Source organism: Rattus rattus, chromosome 4 (assembly GCF_011064425.1).
Source record: "Rattus rattus isolate New Zealand chromosome 4, Rrattus_CSIRO_v1, whole genome shotgun sequence".
NCBI classification, from domain to species: Eukaryota; Metazoa; Chordata; class Mammalia; order Rodentia; family Muridae; genus Rattus; species Rattus rattus.
In genome coordinates, this window is record NC_046157.1 from 116,898,180 (window position 1) to 116,917,721 (window position 19,542).

At 45.2% G+C, this 19,542-nt stretch overlaps 1 protein-coding gene across 1 annotated transcript in view; it reads left to right on the forward strand.

Annotated features, from left to right (window-relative positions):
- The first annotated feature begins 2,030 nt into the window (after window positions 1-2,030).
- The window catches only part of Slc9a2 (solute carrier family 9 member A2), an 83,057-nt gene continuing 65,545 nt past the window's right edge, over window positions 2,031-19,542 (forward strand). The window contains exon 1 of the mRNA XM_032901019.1: window positions 2,031-2,909. Within this exon, the coding sequence (XP_032756910.1) occupies window positions 2,618-2,909 (292 nt within the window). The 5' untranslated portion in view covers window positions 2,031-2,617. The remainder of the gene's footprint in view (window positions 2,910-19,542) is intronic.

Genomic DNA, 19,542 nt, shown 5'->3' on the forward strand with positions numbered 1-19,542 from the left:
TCTCCTGTCTCAGCTTTTTCTCCAGAGGAGCACTGGGCTTACAGAGGTGCAGTATTGTACCTGACTCCACATAGGTTCCGGGATTCAAATTCAGGTCTGCATACTGGCTCTGCATGGGCTGAGCCATTTCTCCAGCCCCAGAAAGTTGCTCTTTAACTCTCCCCCTTTCACCCACAAGACTGAATAAAAAGATTTACCCAAGTTTTATAAAAAAAAAAAAACAACAAACCTATTAGTCTTTATAGTAGCAGAGATTTATAGAGTATAGGGACTCCAGTGTATCAATGATCTCTGTAGATACTCTAGACAGTGATGTGGGCTGTCATTCATCCTATGATGCACAGTCGCTCTCAACACCTCATGCTTAGGGATAGCTGTCTGACTGTGTGCTTGCCCTCTTGTGATGTCACTGTGCCAAGGACTAGCAGAATTGTGCTTGCCCTTCTATGATGTCATAAAATCTAAGAATAACTGTCTGACTGTGTGCTTCCCCTGACCCGGTGATGTCACAACTCCTAAGAATAACTGTCTGACTGTGTGTTTCCCCTGACCCTGTGATGTCACAACTCCTAGGAATAACTGTCTGGCTGTGTGCTTGGCCCCTTTTGTCATCACCACATCCCAGAAACTGGCTGCTTATTCTCCGAAGAACTTCATTCTATTAAGAATTATATTTTTTAAACAACCCCTAAAATATTCCTTATTGTTCTATTTGATAAATAATCTAGAATTGGTAGTATGGGGTGGAACCAGCTTTGGTAAGACCAGGCCCCGGCGTGGATTTCTTCTAGATATTTAATCTAGAAGGGTGTTCGTGTGTGTGCGGTGTTTCACCTGTAAAATAGATACAATTTCTCCCTCCCAACTTCGGTATTTGTGATAATCGAAAATTCAAGGGAAAGTGCTTTCCCAGCACCTCTTCTGGGGAGACAGGCATTCAGGAAGGAAAGCACATTACTTTAAGAATGGGTGTGTGTGTGTGTGTGTGTGTGTGTGTGTGTGTGTGTGTGTGTGTTGATCATTGATATGCAAATGTACAGCAGGAAGGAAAAGGGGTTGAGCTCTGCCTGTTTTGGTGAATCTTTACCAGAAAACAGTAATCTCTTCACAGCCAGTTTCATTTCAAAGCTGAAAAACTGATAGATCAACAGCGACATTCTGTGTCGATTTTGTATCAACCCTGAGACTCATTCCGTTTCGGGCTAGAATGGTCCCTGCCTTTCCAAAGGCTCAAATGCTTGCCTGCTTGCCTCGGCTCAGATGGCTTCTGCTGACTGACATCTCACAGATTCTGTGAGAATTTTCTGTGTCTGACTGAAGGGTGTGTAAACAGGAGCAGAGCCATGTGGAAAAGATAAGAATTTTATTTCATAGATTTACGGGGAAACGGCGTGGTTTAACTGTGAGACAGGTGGTTTGCTTTTGGTTCCTTTCAGTTTCTCACTGTGAGAACACGGGGACAGTGGGATCGCAGGCAGGGCACCTGGCAAGGCCCCTGCGGAAGGTCGGGCTCCGGAGAAGGGCCAGTTGGCGCTGGGAGAATCCCGCTTTTCCAAACCGCAGCCCGTCCTGCCTGTAATTAGCCGAACAAGTCCGTCTAAGCTAGGCAAATCACTGGTTTTCCACGAAATAGTTATGTTTCTGATGTCCTCAGACAGATTCACTCCGAAGCCTAAAAACAGAGACTTTTTCTTCCCCAAAACTGGGGGAGGGAAGAAAAGTGGAGTCCACACTGTTACAATGAGTGGAAAAGCGGGGAGCGTGGGAGCGCTGAGTTCTCAACGGGGAGTTTCGGTGCGCAGAGAACAGGCTGTGTTCAATGTGCTTTTCTCCCGAGGGGAGCGAAGCGCAGCTCTTCTCTTTCCGAGGACCCAAGCGACTAGGTAAGTAGGTCTCCGCAGCATCAGGCAGTGGCCAAGGCTCACCAGTTCCGCCGCGCCTGGCGTCGCCTCCCTGCTTGAGCCCGCGGCGCCTCCTCGCGTGCCAGCGCCCCGGGGTGTCTCCTTGCAGGAGCCTGCGGGGGGAGGGGACAGGGCGCGACGCGTGGGTCGCGTTGGTCCCAGCCCTGATGGACGGCCGACGCTGCCTCCGGGGCGGGGACAGTTCAGGCCACCGTGCGCACCGCGCACCTAGTGCACCCACAGCTCCCGGCCTCCCGGGAGCAGCGGCTCTTGGTCCGCGGTGCCGGCTAGAGAGTGGCGCGACCTTCGCTCCCGCGTCGACTGTGGGTTGCGGCAGGTGCACGTCGCACCGGGTCCCCGCGTCCTCCCGCCCCGCCACCCGGGCGCCGCGCCCGCCCCGCCCCCGTCCCCGCCCGCCCTCGGGCCGCCTCGGGCAGGGCCTGTAGCTGCCAGGCATGGGAGGGCGGCCGCCTGCGGAGGGCGGCTGAGCGCGGCGGAGACCGCGCTGTGGCCTCCTGTTGCTGTGTTCTACCCTCTGGGCCCTGCGAGGTTCACAGCCACCGAGCTTGCTGGCGGCAGGGCCCCTGCCCCGTGGAGGCTGTGGCGTGGTACTCTCGCCATCCCGTTGAGTTAGTAGCGCTGTCCCCCAGCGATGCGCTGAGGGTGCCCAGATCCCTACACTGGCGTCCTCTGCTGCGCCTAGAGCCACCGACCCCATGGGCCCCTCAGGCACTGCGCACAGAATGCGGGCGCCACTGTCTTGGCTGCTGCTGCTGCTGCTGTCTCTGCAGGTGGCAGTGCCGGCGGGCGCACTGGCTGAGACCCTGCTGGACGCACCCGGGGCCAGGGGTGCCAGCTCCAACCCGCCAAGCCCCGCCAGTGTGGTGGCCCCGGGGACGACGCCGTTCGAGGAAAGTCGATTGCCCGTGTTCACCCTGGATTACCCCCACGTGCAAATCCCTTTCGAGATCACTTTGTGGATCCTACTGGCTTCCTTGGCCAAGATTGGTAAGGAACTGTACCCGTGGGTGGGGGCGGGGACGATCGGACTAGGGATCCTGGTGGGTGACCCGCCAAGTAGGCAAGTAATTGGTCTCAGATAGTGGCCAGCTCCTCCTGCACCAAGGCAGCCTTGGACAGACAGATTAGCTCCTGTGGTTGAAAGATCTCCTGTTCGTAATCGACACTGGCCTTGGAAATCCGGGAAAGACTGGCCCATAGCATGAGACCCACTGCAGACTTCTGCTTTGAACGTCAAGTTTGACAGCTCTGTGCAAAGTTGAGGGAGACCTGCATGCTGAGTGAGGCAGTGCACAGCTGAATTGCGGATCATCTACAAGTAGAGAGCAGAGAGGAAGTGGGTACGATCTTGGACGGCAGAGGGTGTGTTGGCAGGACACACACCCTCCTCGTGCCCCTGACTGATGAGGTGCTTAGACTGGGACTGTGGACACCTGAGTGCTTGCCAGTGCCCTGTTCCTCCTCTCTGGGCTCTTCACTGTCTAGAAAGCCTCTTCTTTAGAGGTAACTGGAGCCAGGGAGACCAACTATCCACAAATAATTAACCCACTTGCCCTACCATCCCCAAGTTGAGCCCGTTTTCTCATCTGTTAGCCTGACCACTCCATCACAACACTCGCTCACAGTTTTACTCCGTATGTAGTATTAGAATACTAATCTCTCTCGCTGTACTGTTCAAAATGTATGAGATGAGGAGAGCATGGTATTTTCTATGTTTTATGCATTCACCTTGTGGGATGTGGGTTTCCATACATCTCAGCCATTCTAGGGAACCTTTCTGATGAGCAGGGGAGAGGGCACCCATGGTTACAACACAGGAAATGCTCCTCTGACAGAGGAGTATAGCAACTGCAGTGTGGCTGTGGAGAGATGAGGGGCTCACATCCTGGCCAGACCTATACAGACCGTTTTCAAGGATGACTGGAGTCTGGTCAGTGTGAACTGTTCACCAGAAACAGCATTCTAGACTGGAAAGGGGATGGGTCTAAGCAGGCGGCAGGGGGAGTTTGTAAGAGTGTGGAACTTGCAAGCTAAACCTGGAATTGACTTCCAAGGTTAGATTTAAATCCATTAGCCTGTAATGGTGATAAACAAAGGTGTCCTATGCGACATAATGACTCTGCCGTCTGTAATTGCTGGCTCCGGCATGATTGACTAGCTGTGTGTTTTAATTCCACCTGAGCAATGGTGTAAGGGACATGGGCCTCCCTATCAAGCAAACAGCCACATAAGCTCATGGCCTCTAATAATAGCCCGAGATGCTCTCTCTTCCCATATCCCTCACAGCATCCCCACCCCGTAGGGGTGTGCAGGTGTGAATACTCTCACCCGAGAGAGAAGGGAACCAAGGCTGGAAAGTTTACACTGTGACCGACGAAGTCTGACCCACCAAATGCACACAGGTAGCTCACCTCTGGGTCTCCCCCTGTGCCTGAGTCAGAGCCCCAGGAGGGCTGCATTTGTGACCTTTTCCATTATGGACTTTTCTGCTCTGACACCCTCTTCTGTTCTTCACCCCTGATTATTTTAATCAGATTAATTACACTAATAACAGCCGCTAGTGGGCACTTAAGTTCATTATCCCTCATTTTCACAGCCCTCATCCTGGGTAGATATGATGGCCCTGCTTTGGGGGAGGAGGAAGCTGACACATGAGGAAGGTTTGCTGATGGATGGAGAGACCCAGTTCTAGGCAGAAGGGTTGGATGCCTCATCTTTGGTCCTCCCTGAAGGCTTGTTCCGGAGTGAGGATTAGAGGAGGGTGGATTTGTCCATTAACCCAGGTTGTCAAGGCAGGCATGCCACTGGTGACAGTGGTGACCGTGCTCCAGACAGCCACCGTGCTAGCTGGCACTTCTGTTGCTTTTCCACTGTCTTCTGCTGTCTCTGTGCTTCTTGCCTTCTGTCTTGATCCCTGAGCTCTTGTTCTCTTGGGTGGCCTTTGGGAGTCCTCTGAACTCAGCTGTGGTATTCCACTCATCTTAATGGACATCGTCATCCTAACTGTGTGGGACTTGGTTAAAAGTCTCCATGCTTGCGTGAGTCAAAGTTCAAGCGCATGCACCTTCGTGTCTCTCTTAACCACAGTCTTAGCCCAGGGTCCTGAACTCCCTGGCCCTCTTCCATTTTACATGCCACTTTGCCCTCATGAAGTCGGGTTTGACCATAGTTCAAACACGTTGCAGGTGTATTTCCCCAGTCCATCTGCCTTCCTTGAATTCCGTACTTCTCTGGCCACTGGGGCAGGTTAGAGATGACAGGACTTGTCCATTCTTGTCTCTTTCTCAGAGAGAGGTTCAAGTAGTCAGGTGCTGGCTCCTTGAAATAGATCTCAGAAGAGGAAGTGGAGTTTTCGAGTTAAAAAGGAAATCTGTTTGGAGTCTTTTGCTCTTTTCTTCCTATTTTGCAACCCAGCCTTCTCTTGCCTCCTTGGATGCTTCCGAAGGAATGTGCAAATACCCAGATATACCAAAGTCTCCTTTCCACATGCCCTCAAGTCTTTCTTCTCCAGACCCTCCTCTCTCTCTCTCTCTCATCACCATCTCCTCCAGACCTCCTCTCTCTCTCTGGCTTTTGAGCAAGATCACCCAGGTATTGCAGAACAATTTCATGGGCCAGGAAAATAAGTTCTGAAACAGAAACCGTGGAGATTTGTGTTAAATATTTACATTTTACATATCAAATACAGTTTATGCACTTAGCTATCTGCAAGACCAAAGCATCCATGCAGACTTAGAACTAAAAAAAGAACTGCATATTGTAACTGCTCAGCTTACCTGTCTAATGTCAGTTCTAACTGCCTGTAAGTTTATTAAGCTGTATAGGCTTTGGGTCTGGTTAATGTCAGCGAATGGTGTTTTTATTTATTTGTAGGATTTGATTTTTAACAGCAAGGTTTATTTTAGAGTTCGACAGGTTCTGTTTTAGACCTTGTGCTTGAAAGCTTTTGTTTGGGGGTGGTTCACTTACTGTAGGTAGCTTAAGTTGCTCACATTTGGGAAAGATGATGGAGTTCAAAACACACGGAGACGTGAGGTTATGGGGCAACACAAACGCCAGCTCATATAGAAACCGTGGTTTCTGTTTGGAGCATTTTAATGGAAGTACCCAGTGTGCCAGGACCTACCTGCTCAGAGAACAGGGAGAAACATTCCCAGTGATTAATCTAAACATGGATGAACAGGTTGCACCTAAGAACACTTGTAGGAGGTTTAAATACCAGTGGTGCACTTAGAGCGGCTATCTAGATTGCATTGCTTCGGGTCTTGGAGGCATCCTTAGAAATCAGAAAGCACGCTCGTTCATCTTGTTTTACAAAAGGCATAAGTCAACTTATCTTCTCCTTGCTTTATCTGGTTACTGGGGGGAAAAGTCAACGTCCTCATTATTTGGCTAGAGAGGTAGTTTTGCGGCTATAAAATGTCCTGCAAGCCTGATCAGAGAATTGATGAGATGGGCGTGTGCAGAACACTCTGGTTGAATGGGGAAGAAAAAAGAGCGCAGTGATTTTAGCCCAGCTTGCTTTTCCCTTAAGACCTCATGGCTCTACCCTTTAGACTCTCACTGTGCACACATATTTCTGGCAATGTGTTGATTCTTTTCTTTTCTTTTTTTTTTTTTTTTTTTTCAGAAAACTCTGCACAGGTTGCCCCAGTGAACCGTATGTGCAAGGATACAGCTCTAAGCTGAGAGTAAGAGGCATCTGGAGGAAGAGGCTGAGTGCAGACCCTTCCCATGCTTGCCACTGTCTGCTTTGCTTTCTTTCGTGAACTGGGCCATTGAGGGCTGTGCTTGCCCTACCGAAACTGAGTGGCTATGACTGTATATTCTACTTCTGCTCAAGGTTCAGGGACAAAGCAGTGACTCTCGTGTTTAAAGTAACTGAATTCTGGTCTTTGTTCCAGGATTCTCTGTATGCCCCATGTACAGCATTGGGGTCTCGCCCAGGATGCTCCATTTGCTTTTCCTACCTGGGTGGGTGGTCCTGGTTACCCCTGTCTTTTTTCTATTTTCTCGGCCCCACAACTTGGAGTTAGGACACAGCATTTCTACTGTTCTCCATCTTGTTGTCTGGGAAACACATTGTGTTGTTGTTGTTGTTGTTGTTGTTGTTGTTATTGCTATTTGTTGAAAGGCAAAACACTTGTCCCATGAAGACGTCTGTCCTTGGCTTTGGGCTACCTTAAGTTTAAAACACGAGTCTCAAAAGTTGTGTATGTCCCTGAATTTAGAGATCTTTATCTCTGAAAACGTCTCCTTCTACTTACTCGCCTCACACTTCGTCTACTTTGTCCCAAGCTTCTGTGCCATCTGGGGAGGGGCATGGGATGAAGTTCTTGTTCTTCAAATCTCATGTTGTACAGACCGTGTGCCCGCCGCCATGCGCTCTGACCTAATAAAGCCAACAGAGCGGTCAAGGTTCTTTTCTCTTCCGAGGACCACATATGTTCAGGGTCATCCATATGTTTCCAGTCTGAAAAAGGAAGGCGGTAGATTTTTTCTTTCTTTCTAAAGATGAATTCAGGCATCACAAAGATGACACCAGGACACTGTCATCACAGCGTTCTCATCTTTACAATGACAGCAGTGGTATTTATTTTTCTGTTTTGTTTGCTGCTTATGAACTTTCAAAAGGATAACTTTATTTACCATTAGCAAGGCACTTAGTTCTTGTAGAATTTTCATGTGCTTGGTAAGCCCCCAACACACACACACACACACACACACACACACACCCACACACACACACCACCACCCACCCCACCCACCCACACACACCACCCACCCCCCACACACACCCACCCCACACCACACACACACACACACACACACACACACACACACACACACACACACACACACACACACACACACACACACACACACACACACACACACACACACACACACACACACACACACACACACACACACACACACACAACATAGAAACATGTTTTCTTTGTAGGGCTATAAAAATTTACCTGTGAGTTTGGTGGTTTTGCTATACAGATAGGTTAGATTTGGGGTGATGACTCCATTGCTTTAAGATCTACAGTCATAGTGCTATTTGGTTTAACTGCATATTTTTTGAGTCAGTTTTGGGTCACTTATATGTTCGTATCATTTGAACTTTTACTATTGCTTAAAGATTTTTTTAGAGGCCTTAAAGTTCTCCTTCTGCATTCATGTGCCCCTTTCCTTTTAACAGTTTTATTCTTGGCTCTCATCATCTTGATCAAATATATATATTTTGATCTTATATATATATATTTTTTAAAATCATTCTTGCTTATTGGTCTCCATCTTTACAGCCTTCGATTCTACTATTGGTGCTTTCTCACTCCTGTTTTCCTTGGCTTATTAATTTACTCATCAAACTGAAAGCTTGGATCATCCGTTGTTGCATTTATTTTTCAATATTATGGCAGTGTTCACCTCACAAGGGCGATAATTCCCACAAACCACATACAATCACTGCTGTCCTAACTAGGTATCAAATACATAGGTTTTGTGACCATCTGAGCTCCAAGATTAACATGCACTTTTGCTAAAACGACCCAGGGAAGAGGGCAGAATAAGTTTCTTACCTTAGTGACTGGAACTCCTAAGTGGTCCTCTTTGTCTTCATTCTCTCTAAAACATGAGCTAGGACATGTTGTACCTTTAAGACAGTGTCACAAACAAGACTGGTTCATGGTATGTTACGTTCATATGAATTAATCTTCATTACAAATGAAATATAATACAAAATCTATTCATATCACTGGATCATATCACAGCATGCTTAGCCTCTAGAGTCAATAAAGATACCTTATAAAGTCGAATTATTCAATGCCAATCTCCTTGCCAGCTGCTGTGATTCAAAAGGATGTTCCCTAGTGTGGTGGCGATATGCACACCAAGAGAAATGCTGCCTCTGTCCTACTTCAGGCTCACTCTCAGCCTTGATAGACAGGCATTCGCTGTCATCGTCCTACATTTAAAAAACCATACTAATAAACACATTCAGACTGTTTTTTCCTCAAGACATTTCATTTTTTATTAGATTTGTTCATTTTATTTTATGTGTGTTTCATCTGCATGTATTTAGTATGCTGTGTGAGTGATTTGCTCATTTTATTTTATGTGTGCATGAATGTATGTACGTATGTAAGTATGTCTGTCTGTATGTATGTTTGCTATGTGAGTGCTTGGTGCCTGTGGAGGTTGGAAGAGGGCACCAGCTCTCCTGGAACGGTCTCCTAGTTGTTAATCTCTGTGTGCATGCTTGGAGTCAACCCAGGTCCTCTTCAAGAAAAGCAAGCCCTGTTAACCAGCGAGCCATCCCTCCAGGTCCCACAACTGTGTTTTGTTTTGATATTTAGATTTATACAGCATCGATTACATTTTGACTGGAGAGGTATGCTGATGACTTCTACGATGGTCTCAACTGTTGTGTTCTGCTGGGTTAACGTGAGATTTTTTTCTATGTGAACTTGAGAAGAGTCAAGAAAGTAAAAGTATTAGTGTCACATGCTGTGTACATACCCGGGCATGTATGTGTACACACATACATATACCACACACACATACACACACATACACACATACACACGCATATACACACATACATATACACACATACACACACCACATGCACATACACACCCACACATACCACACACATACACACACATACACACACATATACACACATACATATACACACATACACACACCACATACACATACACACACACACACACACGCACACACACACACACACACACACACACACACACACACACGAACAAGATGTCATTGTGACATTAAGCTCTTCAACGCTACTACTGTGTTTTGGCTACATTATCAGTTCTGGCCTGTGTAGAAGTGACCACTAAGAAGGGCTACTTGTAATCCCATCAAGTTTTACTTTTATCTGGTTTACCCCAGCACCTTAGGTGCATACTGACTTAGTATTGTTACATCTGGGTTCTCCTTTACAGCTTCCCTTGTGGCTACATTTGATCTTTTGTATCATTGTTGTTACTCAAAATAGAATCAGTTTGGTAATCCCTTTTCTGTATTGGTGTTGACACATCCATATTGCCCACAGGCCTCTCCTATATGTTACTAGGAAATTAGCCACATCAGTTTTATTTAAACATACCCCATTACACCCCACATAACTGGATTTTCTGCCTCTAAAAATGGAAATCTCTGCAGTTTAAAACAGGACTTTTACTTCACAGATCGCAGTGATTTATTGGGGGCTCATTTTATTCTATGCTTCTGCTTAGTGCCTTTCTTTCCTTTTCCCCCAATACTTTGACTTTGCAGCATCTTTCTTATTTATCAAATGCATTTCTGCCCCACCCATTCCCCAGCCTCCCGTCTTCTGCCCACCTCCGTCAAACACAGCATTTGTCCTTTCCATAGTTGCTATTAGCCTGCTCCCAAAGATGTTTGAACTTTATGTTTTTACAACCCTATGGCAAAGTTCAAGTGATATCAGAAGGGCTTTCTATAGGTAGCATTTATCTAGATTGACAAATGTGTTCAGGATGGTTTCTTTATGGTCACTTTCACCTCTTCTATACAGTTTCCCTTCTCCATGTATGTTCTTCAGGGAATACTTGAGGAGTAGCCTTGGTCTTTAGTTTTATTTAACCCATTCCTCTACGTGGCATTGGTTTCACCTGGGGCTTCATAGGTTCTAGACAAGTGCTCTGCCATTGAGCTCTGTCCTCGCCCTAATGTCATTATTTTGGTTATAGTCTTCAATGAAAATTAAAGTGAACACAGGATTTTGACTTATTTCCATTTGATAGATATGTTGTCATTGCTTTCTGCCTTCTCTGCTTTGGGCCACTGTGTTACCTGAACTTCAGACTTGTGTGTGTGTGTGTGTGTGTGTGTGTGTGTGTGTGTGTGTGTATTTATGCCTTACATTGGCTGTAATTTTTTTCCATGAGCTTAGCTTCACCAGGGGACGTTTCTTTGGTTGAGTCTGTGGACCTTCTAACTTGTTCGTACAACATAGTTCTCAGTGCTTTGTTTCAGTGTGTGTTTTTCTGTTGGCGTTCTTGTACGAGTGAAATGTGTTCTCTGTCATTGCTAAGTTTCTTCCTGGCCCAGAGCCACAGAGAATTGTCCAGTTTCCTTTCCTTTTTCCCTGGCTACAGGCATTTGTGTGTGTGTGTGTGTGTGTGTGTGTGTGTGTGTGTGTGTGTATGTGTGTGTTTATGTGTGTACTTTTTTTTTTACTTAGGACAAAGTAGTTCTTTGAGAGTCAGAAATTTATGCAAGAGCCCTTCCTCTACAGGTCTAAAGTCTTATTACCTGTTTTCATATAGGTGTTAAAATAGGTCCCAGTACAAGGGGTGTGGGTCCAGCTCTGTCTGGAACTCCCCTGGCTCACTGTGGCCTAGGCACCCACTGATATCTCCTGCTTTGATCTATGTCCTTATATCTGGTCTCCTAGGCGTTATCTTCTATGTTGACCCAGGCAACTAGGCATTGATATTATAATCTGTACTGAGAGGGGGATTTGTATATATATTAATATATATTATTATGATGATGGTTGGTATGAGGTTTTTAAAATAAATAGCTTTTTAAAAATGTAACTAATTTTTGTGTGTGGGTGTGCGTGCGTGTGTATACGTGTGTGCTTGATTTATATGTGCTATGGCAAGGTGCATGGTACATGTATTGAGTTCAGAGGATGAGTTTGTGGAGTCTCTCCTCTCCACCCAAGCTTAAATAAGTTCCAAGCACACAGTAAATTAGATTTGCATCTTCACTCCCTGAGACATTTTGCCTTTACGGAAAGATTTTCATACATGGTTTAAAGTTAAGGGCTAGACTGTGATGGCTTCTCACTTTGAAGTGGATATGTGTACTTTCCTCACAGTTGGGCCTGCAAAGTATATGTTGTGTTTGTTTCAGTATCTATATTTCCTTTCTTAAGCTAGCTCAGGAGCCAAAGAGTATTGGAGGAAAATGTACCCCAAAGTACATTAGAAATAGGGCAAAATCCAGTTCAATGATCGCATTCTGGCCTTAGATTTCTGGTGAGTCTTCAGCTCCTTGGGTCTCTCATTTGATTGGTAGAAGTTGGGCCATGTCTGTCCCTTATTCTTACTAGGCCTATGGACAATGTGAAGATACTACAGATAGCAAAGCTTTCACTTTTTAAGAAATAGGAACCGAAGCCAAGAGAAGTGTGTGTTTATTTTCTGAAAGCGTTGTGTGGCCATGGGTGGGTTGTCGTCCTGAATAATGCCTGCTAAACTGCAGCTGACTCACTTGCAATTAAATCTTTTTAAAGTAATGAATCATAATTGAGGTACTTCCTGAAATAATTCCTTACACTGTCCGCCACCCGTCCCAGGCTTTCTCATCTCGATGTACAAAGTTCACTCCTTGTTTGAAGGTGTCTTTATCTTCTTCTACCTCTCCACTCATCCTGTAGACAGAGACGATAGTGATTCTATCCAAGCTCTCCACGTGACTGTGCCTGACTCACGCTTGACAGGCAAATGCCTTGGTATTTCTTCATGTCGGCATATAAGCTTGGAAAAGAGAAGAAAGTAAAGAAAGGCATGATTGTATTTGGAAATTTATACTGAAGGGTTCAGGGTGTATGGCTTGTTGGCAGATACTTTATTCATTCATTCATTCATTCACTCATTCACTCATTCACTCATTCACTTATTCACTCATTCATTTGTCTAGCCATTCATAAGGACCTGAGTTTAATCTCTGTAGAAAACCACTTTAGAGATGCGCACAGGTTTTCTTTTGTTGTTGCTTTTGTTGTTTGAGTCTCATGTAATTCAGGCCATCCTTGACTTTTCTGTAGAGACAAAGAACTCTCTATTCTCCTGCCTCTGCCTCCAGCTGGGATTACAGACGTGTATGCTACCACACCCTGACAAGATTGACTTATCCATGTAAAGTACCTCAGGCAACCACAGGGCTGTGAAATAACTCCATTTCCATATTTCTGTGTCTCAGTCACTGATAATTGTGCTACTCCCAATTCCTGAACTGGTTTCCCAGGATCCCAAGGCTGGAGCCCTGAGCACTGTAGTGAGATCAGTCTTGTTTTCCTTGCCCTGTTGCAGGGAAGAAATGGATGACAGTCTCATAGTTTCTTTCCTAAGATAATAATGGCTAAGCAGGACACAACATTAGTCCCACCAGCTATTGGCTACATGCTTACTTAAATGGTTCACGTTGTTATGTAGTCTCATAGTAATGCAAAAATGTCATCCAAAGTTTCAAAACATGGAAGAAAACATGAGGTTCAAAGAGCTTAACTACATTGCCCCAGCCAGTCCAGCTGGCAGTGGTTGACCTGGGGCCAAAATTATTTCATCATTCATCTCTGTGTGGTGGTGTCTGCTCACTTCTTGGAAGAAAAAGCATATTGGATTACAGGTAGAGCTCTGTGTCTGTGGGGCCTGCTTCTGTGCAGAAACAGTGGATCAGAAACACTACAGAATTGCTAGATATATATGAAACACTTGAATATGAATGTCTTTTTCTTACTATGGTATGGTCTGGTCTAGTCTGGTCTGGTCTGGTCTGGTCTGGTCTGGTCTGGTATGGTGTGGTGTGGTGTGGTATGGTATGGTATAGTATAGTATAGTATAGTATAGTATAATATAGTATAGTATAAATAGCATTTACATTGCTCATGGGTTATAAGTCATCTACAGATCACTTAAAGTGCACAGGGAGGACATGCATAAGTGGTATGTAAACATTGCACCAATGCATGTAAAAGACTTGATCACTTGCAGCCTTTGCTGCTGTAGAGGGATTCTGGAGCCAATGTCCAGAAACCGCAAAGATCAATGATGTCGTACTCCTACCTATAGTCTCCAGAGCGCCTTGGTGGACCCGATCTGTCCATTCTTTCCTTGGAGACAAAGAGCTGTCCTTGAGACTCATTCTTGACCCTTTTACCTCTTTTGACCAGGTTAGACCATCACCATAAAAATCAGACCACAGTGGGTGTTCCACCAGCTTCCTTCACGGGGTAGTTGTGGTAACCAACCAGAATAAATAGGAATAACACACAGAAACAGCTGGTGGTCCAGAGTGAGAAGCAACATGGTTTCCTAGCAACACTCCAAGTTTGGTGGGATGGAAAGAACAAGGAGGGAGAACGTGTTATCAGCACCCGAGCTGGTACACATGTCTAGAATTTCAGAATCTTGATGTGGCCTTTTCTATTTGGTGGTATTCAATGTTTATGCTTTGAGATGCCCTGACCTGTAACTTATATCCCACAATTCCATTTACCTGTGATCATGCAGAGTCAGGGATGAATCATCTCATTAATTTCAATGGTCTTATTTCTTTCAAGAGATAATAATTGGGGTTGGTGAGATGGTTCATCAGTTAAGAGAAGACCAGAGTTTTGTTCCCAGCATTCATGTCATGGGATTTGCAACCACCTATAACTACAGGTACTAGCTAGCACCTACATTCACATACCAAAACACACAGACACACACATACGCACACATAACTGAAAAACATCTTAATAAAAGAGTATTCAAGGGAGAATAATTGCATCCACTTGACTACTTAAGTAAATCCCTGTAGCTATTCTATTTATCAGTAGCAATTTTTGTTGAACTTACACATTGTCTAACTTATAAGTTCAAATTCATCATCAGCGTGGAGCTGCATGCAAAACATAATACACATATAGGGTGTCCTACTATGTCTGATTTCAGACAGATCTGGGACTATGTCCCCATGGATCAGAGGGAGGATGCTGAAAAAATTTAATATGTTAAGGAGTCAAAGTGAGGGGAACGAGGGCTACTATATGGATTCTAATGGATATTTAATGTGAGAATTCTAAACGTGTATTTCTTGTTGTCACATACATGCATCCTGTGTGACAGACCATCATGCACATTCAGGCACATAAGCACATACAAGTGGCGTGCACTAGAAGATGTGGTCATTAAGCAGGAAGGGACAGTGTCTATTAACTCACGGTCTGGGACTGCATATGGTACTTATTAAAGAGTCAATAAATAATTATTAAGTAGGTGAATAATAATGAGAAAACCTTTTTTGTTTCTCCACACGCACATTGTACAGTAATTAAGGTAACAATACACCCTGTATGACACCTGTGGTTTAAATTTATTGTCCTGGCACATGTATTATTCATTTGGCCTTTCACTCTCAAATATCTTAGCCTATCCACTTGCTTATGATGGGCATTCTATTCTTGAACATACCTGACTGGTCCTCTAAACTCTGGTGCCCAGAGACCCAGCTCTGCCACTCACTTAGCCACGAATCTGACGTCACAGGATGACCCTCACTCGCCTTTCTTATTTCAACTATGAAATCCGATGGTGGCAGCTTTGTCACTCAGCTGTGGTTACAGCAGAGTCACTATGCTTTGAACTTGCTGTCTTAAGAACCTCAGACACGTGGCCAGCCTCGGGGAGAACAGCTTTCCTCCCAAAGCATAACAGCACACTGCAGAAATCCATCCCGTCCGCTCGTTCCATGGGAAGTCATTCGCTTATTTAGATGTTCTGGCCTCCTGCTGTTGGTGTTATGAATAGGCTTCTATCCAAGTCATACATATTTCAGGTTCCAGTGTTGTGTAAGAGCAAACACGGAAAGTCAAATGCCTACTTTTGCTTAGTTTGCCATGAAAAGGAAAGGCAGAGAACACCCACCTCTAACCCTAGATTGTCCTTGGAAATTGAAGGTTGAGCAGCCGGGCTCTGCATGTAGGGGCTATTACAGGCAAGGTGTGCCCTTCCCTGTGAGGGCAAGCTAGCTCTATGACACCATTCTGGCACCTCCCTGGCAGCCCAGAGCTGTCATGAATATCCATGGATAAGTCAATAATGCATAGGCAGTGGAAAAGAACTATAACTCTATAACTATATGTATGATAAACATTATATATAATGTATTTCCAAGTACGTGTGTGTGTTCTATGTGCAATTATTTAAGAATTTTATGCATGTCATATATATGTACACACATATATGTATGCATGTATACACACATATATGCATATATATCAATCATTCCATCTCTCGATGTCCTCTCTGATCCTCTTCATACTCCTGTAGAGCTCATTTTGCTTGTCAGCGTGTGTGCCTCTCTGCATACAATTAGAGCTGCTGAGAGGAGCATGAATGAAGGGTTATTTCCTTAGGAAGAACAACTTACCAGTGGCTACACCACAAGTTATATGACTTGCCCGAGCTAAACAGCCATTAGCTGCCTTTAGGGTATGAGGGATGGGTGAGGCCTCATGAGCCTCTCCTTAGGCATGATAGAATATTGACAGTCCCATGGGAGGTGGGAAATCCTGGGGGTGGGAAGATGGAGTTTTTATGGTTTTTGAGACAGGGTTTTGTAACCTAGGATAGCCTAGAACTCAGAATCTTTCTGCCTCCAACTCCCAGTGGAGGAGAAACCTGCTGTCCATCAAGGAACCCAGCTGTATCTTTCCCATGTGATTTTTCACTCCTAGTCTTCATGGTCGACAAGAAGGCATTATTAGTGTCAACCCTAGGCTGCTTCTTTAGTAGAATGGCATCCATCTTCCAGTCTGGAAGATGATGCTCACTGCAGCTCAAGGGATTCACAGTTTCCAAGGAAATCAGAAAACATCCTGCCCCTGTGAAACAGCTCTGTACCTCCCTCCTCTCGTAACTGCATTACGCTGCCCAGGCCAACCTTCTCAGCTTTGGCACCCTTTAGTTGGTCATCTGTGTATGAGTGGGAGACCATCAGCTGCCTCCACAGAAGCTCGGCACACAGACCTCTTGTTCTTGTATGGTTACAATGTTACAGTTAAGACCAGAACTTCCTTTTCTGCTCAGTTATTTCACAACTGCAATCTACTCCCTTCCTCAGGCTAGGACAGACTTTCTTTTATATTGTCTTGTGTTCCTGCTGATATTCATGTACAGACAATCTAAGGCAATGCTTCTCAACTTTCGTAACCCTGTGACCCTTTAATACAGTTCCTCCCGTTGTGGTGACTCTCAATCATAAAACTATGTCGTTGCTACTTCAAAGTTGTTATTTTGCTACTGTTACGAATCGTAATGTAAATATCTGATATGCAAGGCCTGCAAAAGGGTGGTTCAACTCCAAAGGGGTTACATTCCCAAACAGTTCCACTGAGACCTAAAATTCAAACACATTGGTCTCTGGGGCCATTCTCAAACCACCACCTTCTACTCCCTGGCCTCCAAAGAACCACCAGAGTACAAATATCTCCCATACCCCTGTGGTGGTTACCGTTGAGTGCTCGTAACCACTTAATTGAGAAGTGAGATTCAATGGCAATTGCTGGCAATTGTGGATTCCTTTCCTCTACTTCCATCTATTTATTTTAAGTAACTGGTCACTTGGCTTAGCAGCCAGCCTCCTGGAGGAATAAAACTCAACCATAAAATCAAGTTCCCACCCAAGGTGGTTGCAGGGGTGGGGTGACCTCCTTGGAAAAACTTGTATCACAAGGACATTGGGATACAAACAAAGAAACCCATCAGTCATTTAGTAACACAGGGTCTGGAAGAAAGGCAGGTCCTAGGTTTAACCTCTGCCCCAGAGCAATAGAGTAAGAACTACTTTGACCTGTTGGCCTGGGTGGAAGGTTTTAAATTCAGCTTAAAGCACACCCAGGTCCTTGTCCCTACCGGTTGATCTCCTTCCTTTGGCTAAACTGTGCAAAGGGCGGATTCAGAAAGAGTAGCTGGAACTTAAGGACACCAGAACTTGATCCAAAGAATGCGTCTGCACTGGACAGTCACCTGGGAAGAATCTTTTCAGTTTGAAATTTCATTAAGTTCCTTTGTCAGATGGTATTTCTAAAATGTGTGGAGTTGGGGCGGGGACACAAAATACTCCGTGGGGGACCGGGAACAGGGGGAGAAACTTAGAGAATATAAAAATGGCTCAACAGGTTCCTCACAAGTTGAGTGACCTCTGCTCGGACTTCTCCCCAGAAACATGAGACCGGTACTTTTCTAAGTAGGAATCCTTAGCATGTCCAAGGGCAACACTCTCTGTTTTAACAGCGGGATCTCATTTCCCACCTGGCTATATGAGAAATTTCCCTGGCACCCCTGGATGACTTTTCTCCTCCTGAAGAGGCACACGTTTCACACCCAGACAGGATATATGCAGAAAACATTGCGAAACTCTCTGGGGTCATTACTGTTAATTTCTGGAGCTGAATTAGAGTGTGACAGCACGCAGCCATTTTTAAATTACCAGACTTTCTTAAAGGTGTCTCTCTTGTGTATTTCACTGTCACTGTGTTCTGCTCCCAGAGAGTTGTGCATAGTAACCAGGATGGTAACAGAACCGGTGCTCTTCTGCTGAATGCTGAGGTCTGAGTATGCTAGCGGAGAAAAAAAACTGGCCATCTTCCAAAGCAGAGGATGGCCCTTACAGCCTTCCTCCCTCCTGGCTCACAAGTCGATTAATTTGAGATGATGCCCACCAGCGGGAAGGGGCCACCCTATCTGGGTACATAATTGGTTTACGTTTCATAGAAAGTTCAGAACTATTTCAATCAAAAGTGAGTCCATGGTTGAGGGAGAAGCCAAGTGCTCCCATGGTTGTAGGTTTCTGTGTTACGCCTCCTCTGTCCTTCAGGGGGAAGCTCAGCTTGCTTTCTTAGGTGGAAAGGTAGGACATCGGTTTACTTTGTATAGCATCGAGATACAAAATAAAGCAAAAAAAAACCTGTGGAGAGGTGTTTGTTACCTGCTCCCTCAGAGGCTTTCCTAAGGACTGGGACAGAACTCTTGACAAGAGGAACTTAATGAGGAAAAGTCTTTGGGTTCATTGTTTGGAGCAAGGGGTATAGTCCATGCTGGTAGGGAAGCAAAGCAGTTTAATATGTTTCGTGTGCTCTAAAAGTTTCCATAATCATGAACAGCCCTCTTCTAAACCCCCAGAGTCTCTAATATAGTATTGCCTGAAACTCAAGACAGTCTCTTAAATGTAAGCCCCCATAAAACAAAACAAAACGAAACATCTAATATACAATAGTACATGGCTTATTTGGGGTCATGGTTTGTGGGCCTTGATAGAGATAGAGAAGGCATGGTAGCAAGATAGCTGGCCATATCATGTACACAGGATGAATGGTCCTGAACTCAACTTCTCCCTTCTTTCTTTTTTTCATATTCTAGGATCCCAGACCGTGGGATAGTGTTACCCACATTCGGGATGGCTCTTTGCATCCTGAGTTAATCTTCTTAAGTACTCACAGGCATCCGAGAATGGTCTCCTAGGTGATTTCAAACCCAGTCAAATTGATGATAAAGATGAACCATCCTTCCTGCTCTCATGCATGCCTAGAAGTCATTACTGAGGTTGCCTGGGGAAACTGTGGTTGTCACTTCCTTGAGACCTATTTAGGTTTGTACTAGAGGGCGATGCCTTGCTATTATGTTATAAGAGAAGGAGTCCAGCAAGGGAACTGCTCCTTTTATAGTGTGCTTTGTGTGGGCTCAGCACCCTTAGCCCATAGGGGAGCTTCATCTGGAACTTCTTACCCAGAACTGACCTGAGCACTAGGGGCCTGAAGATACCCTGGCTCTGG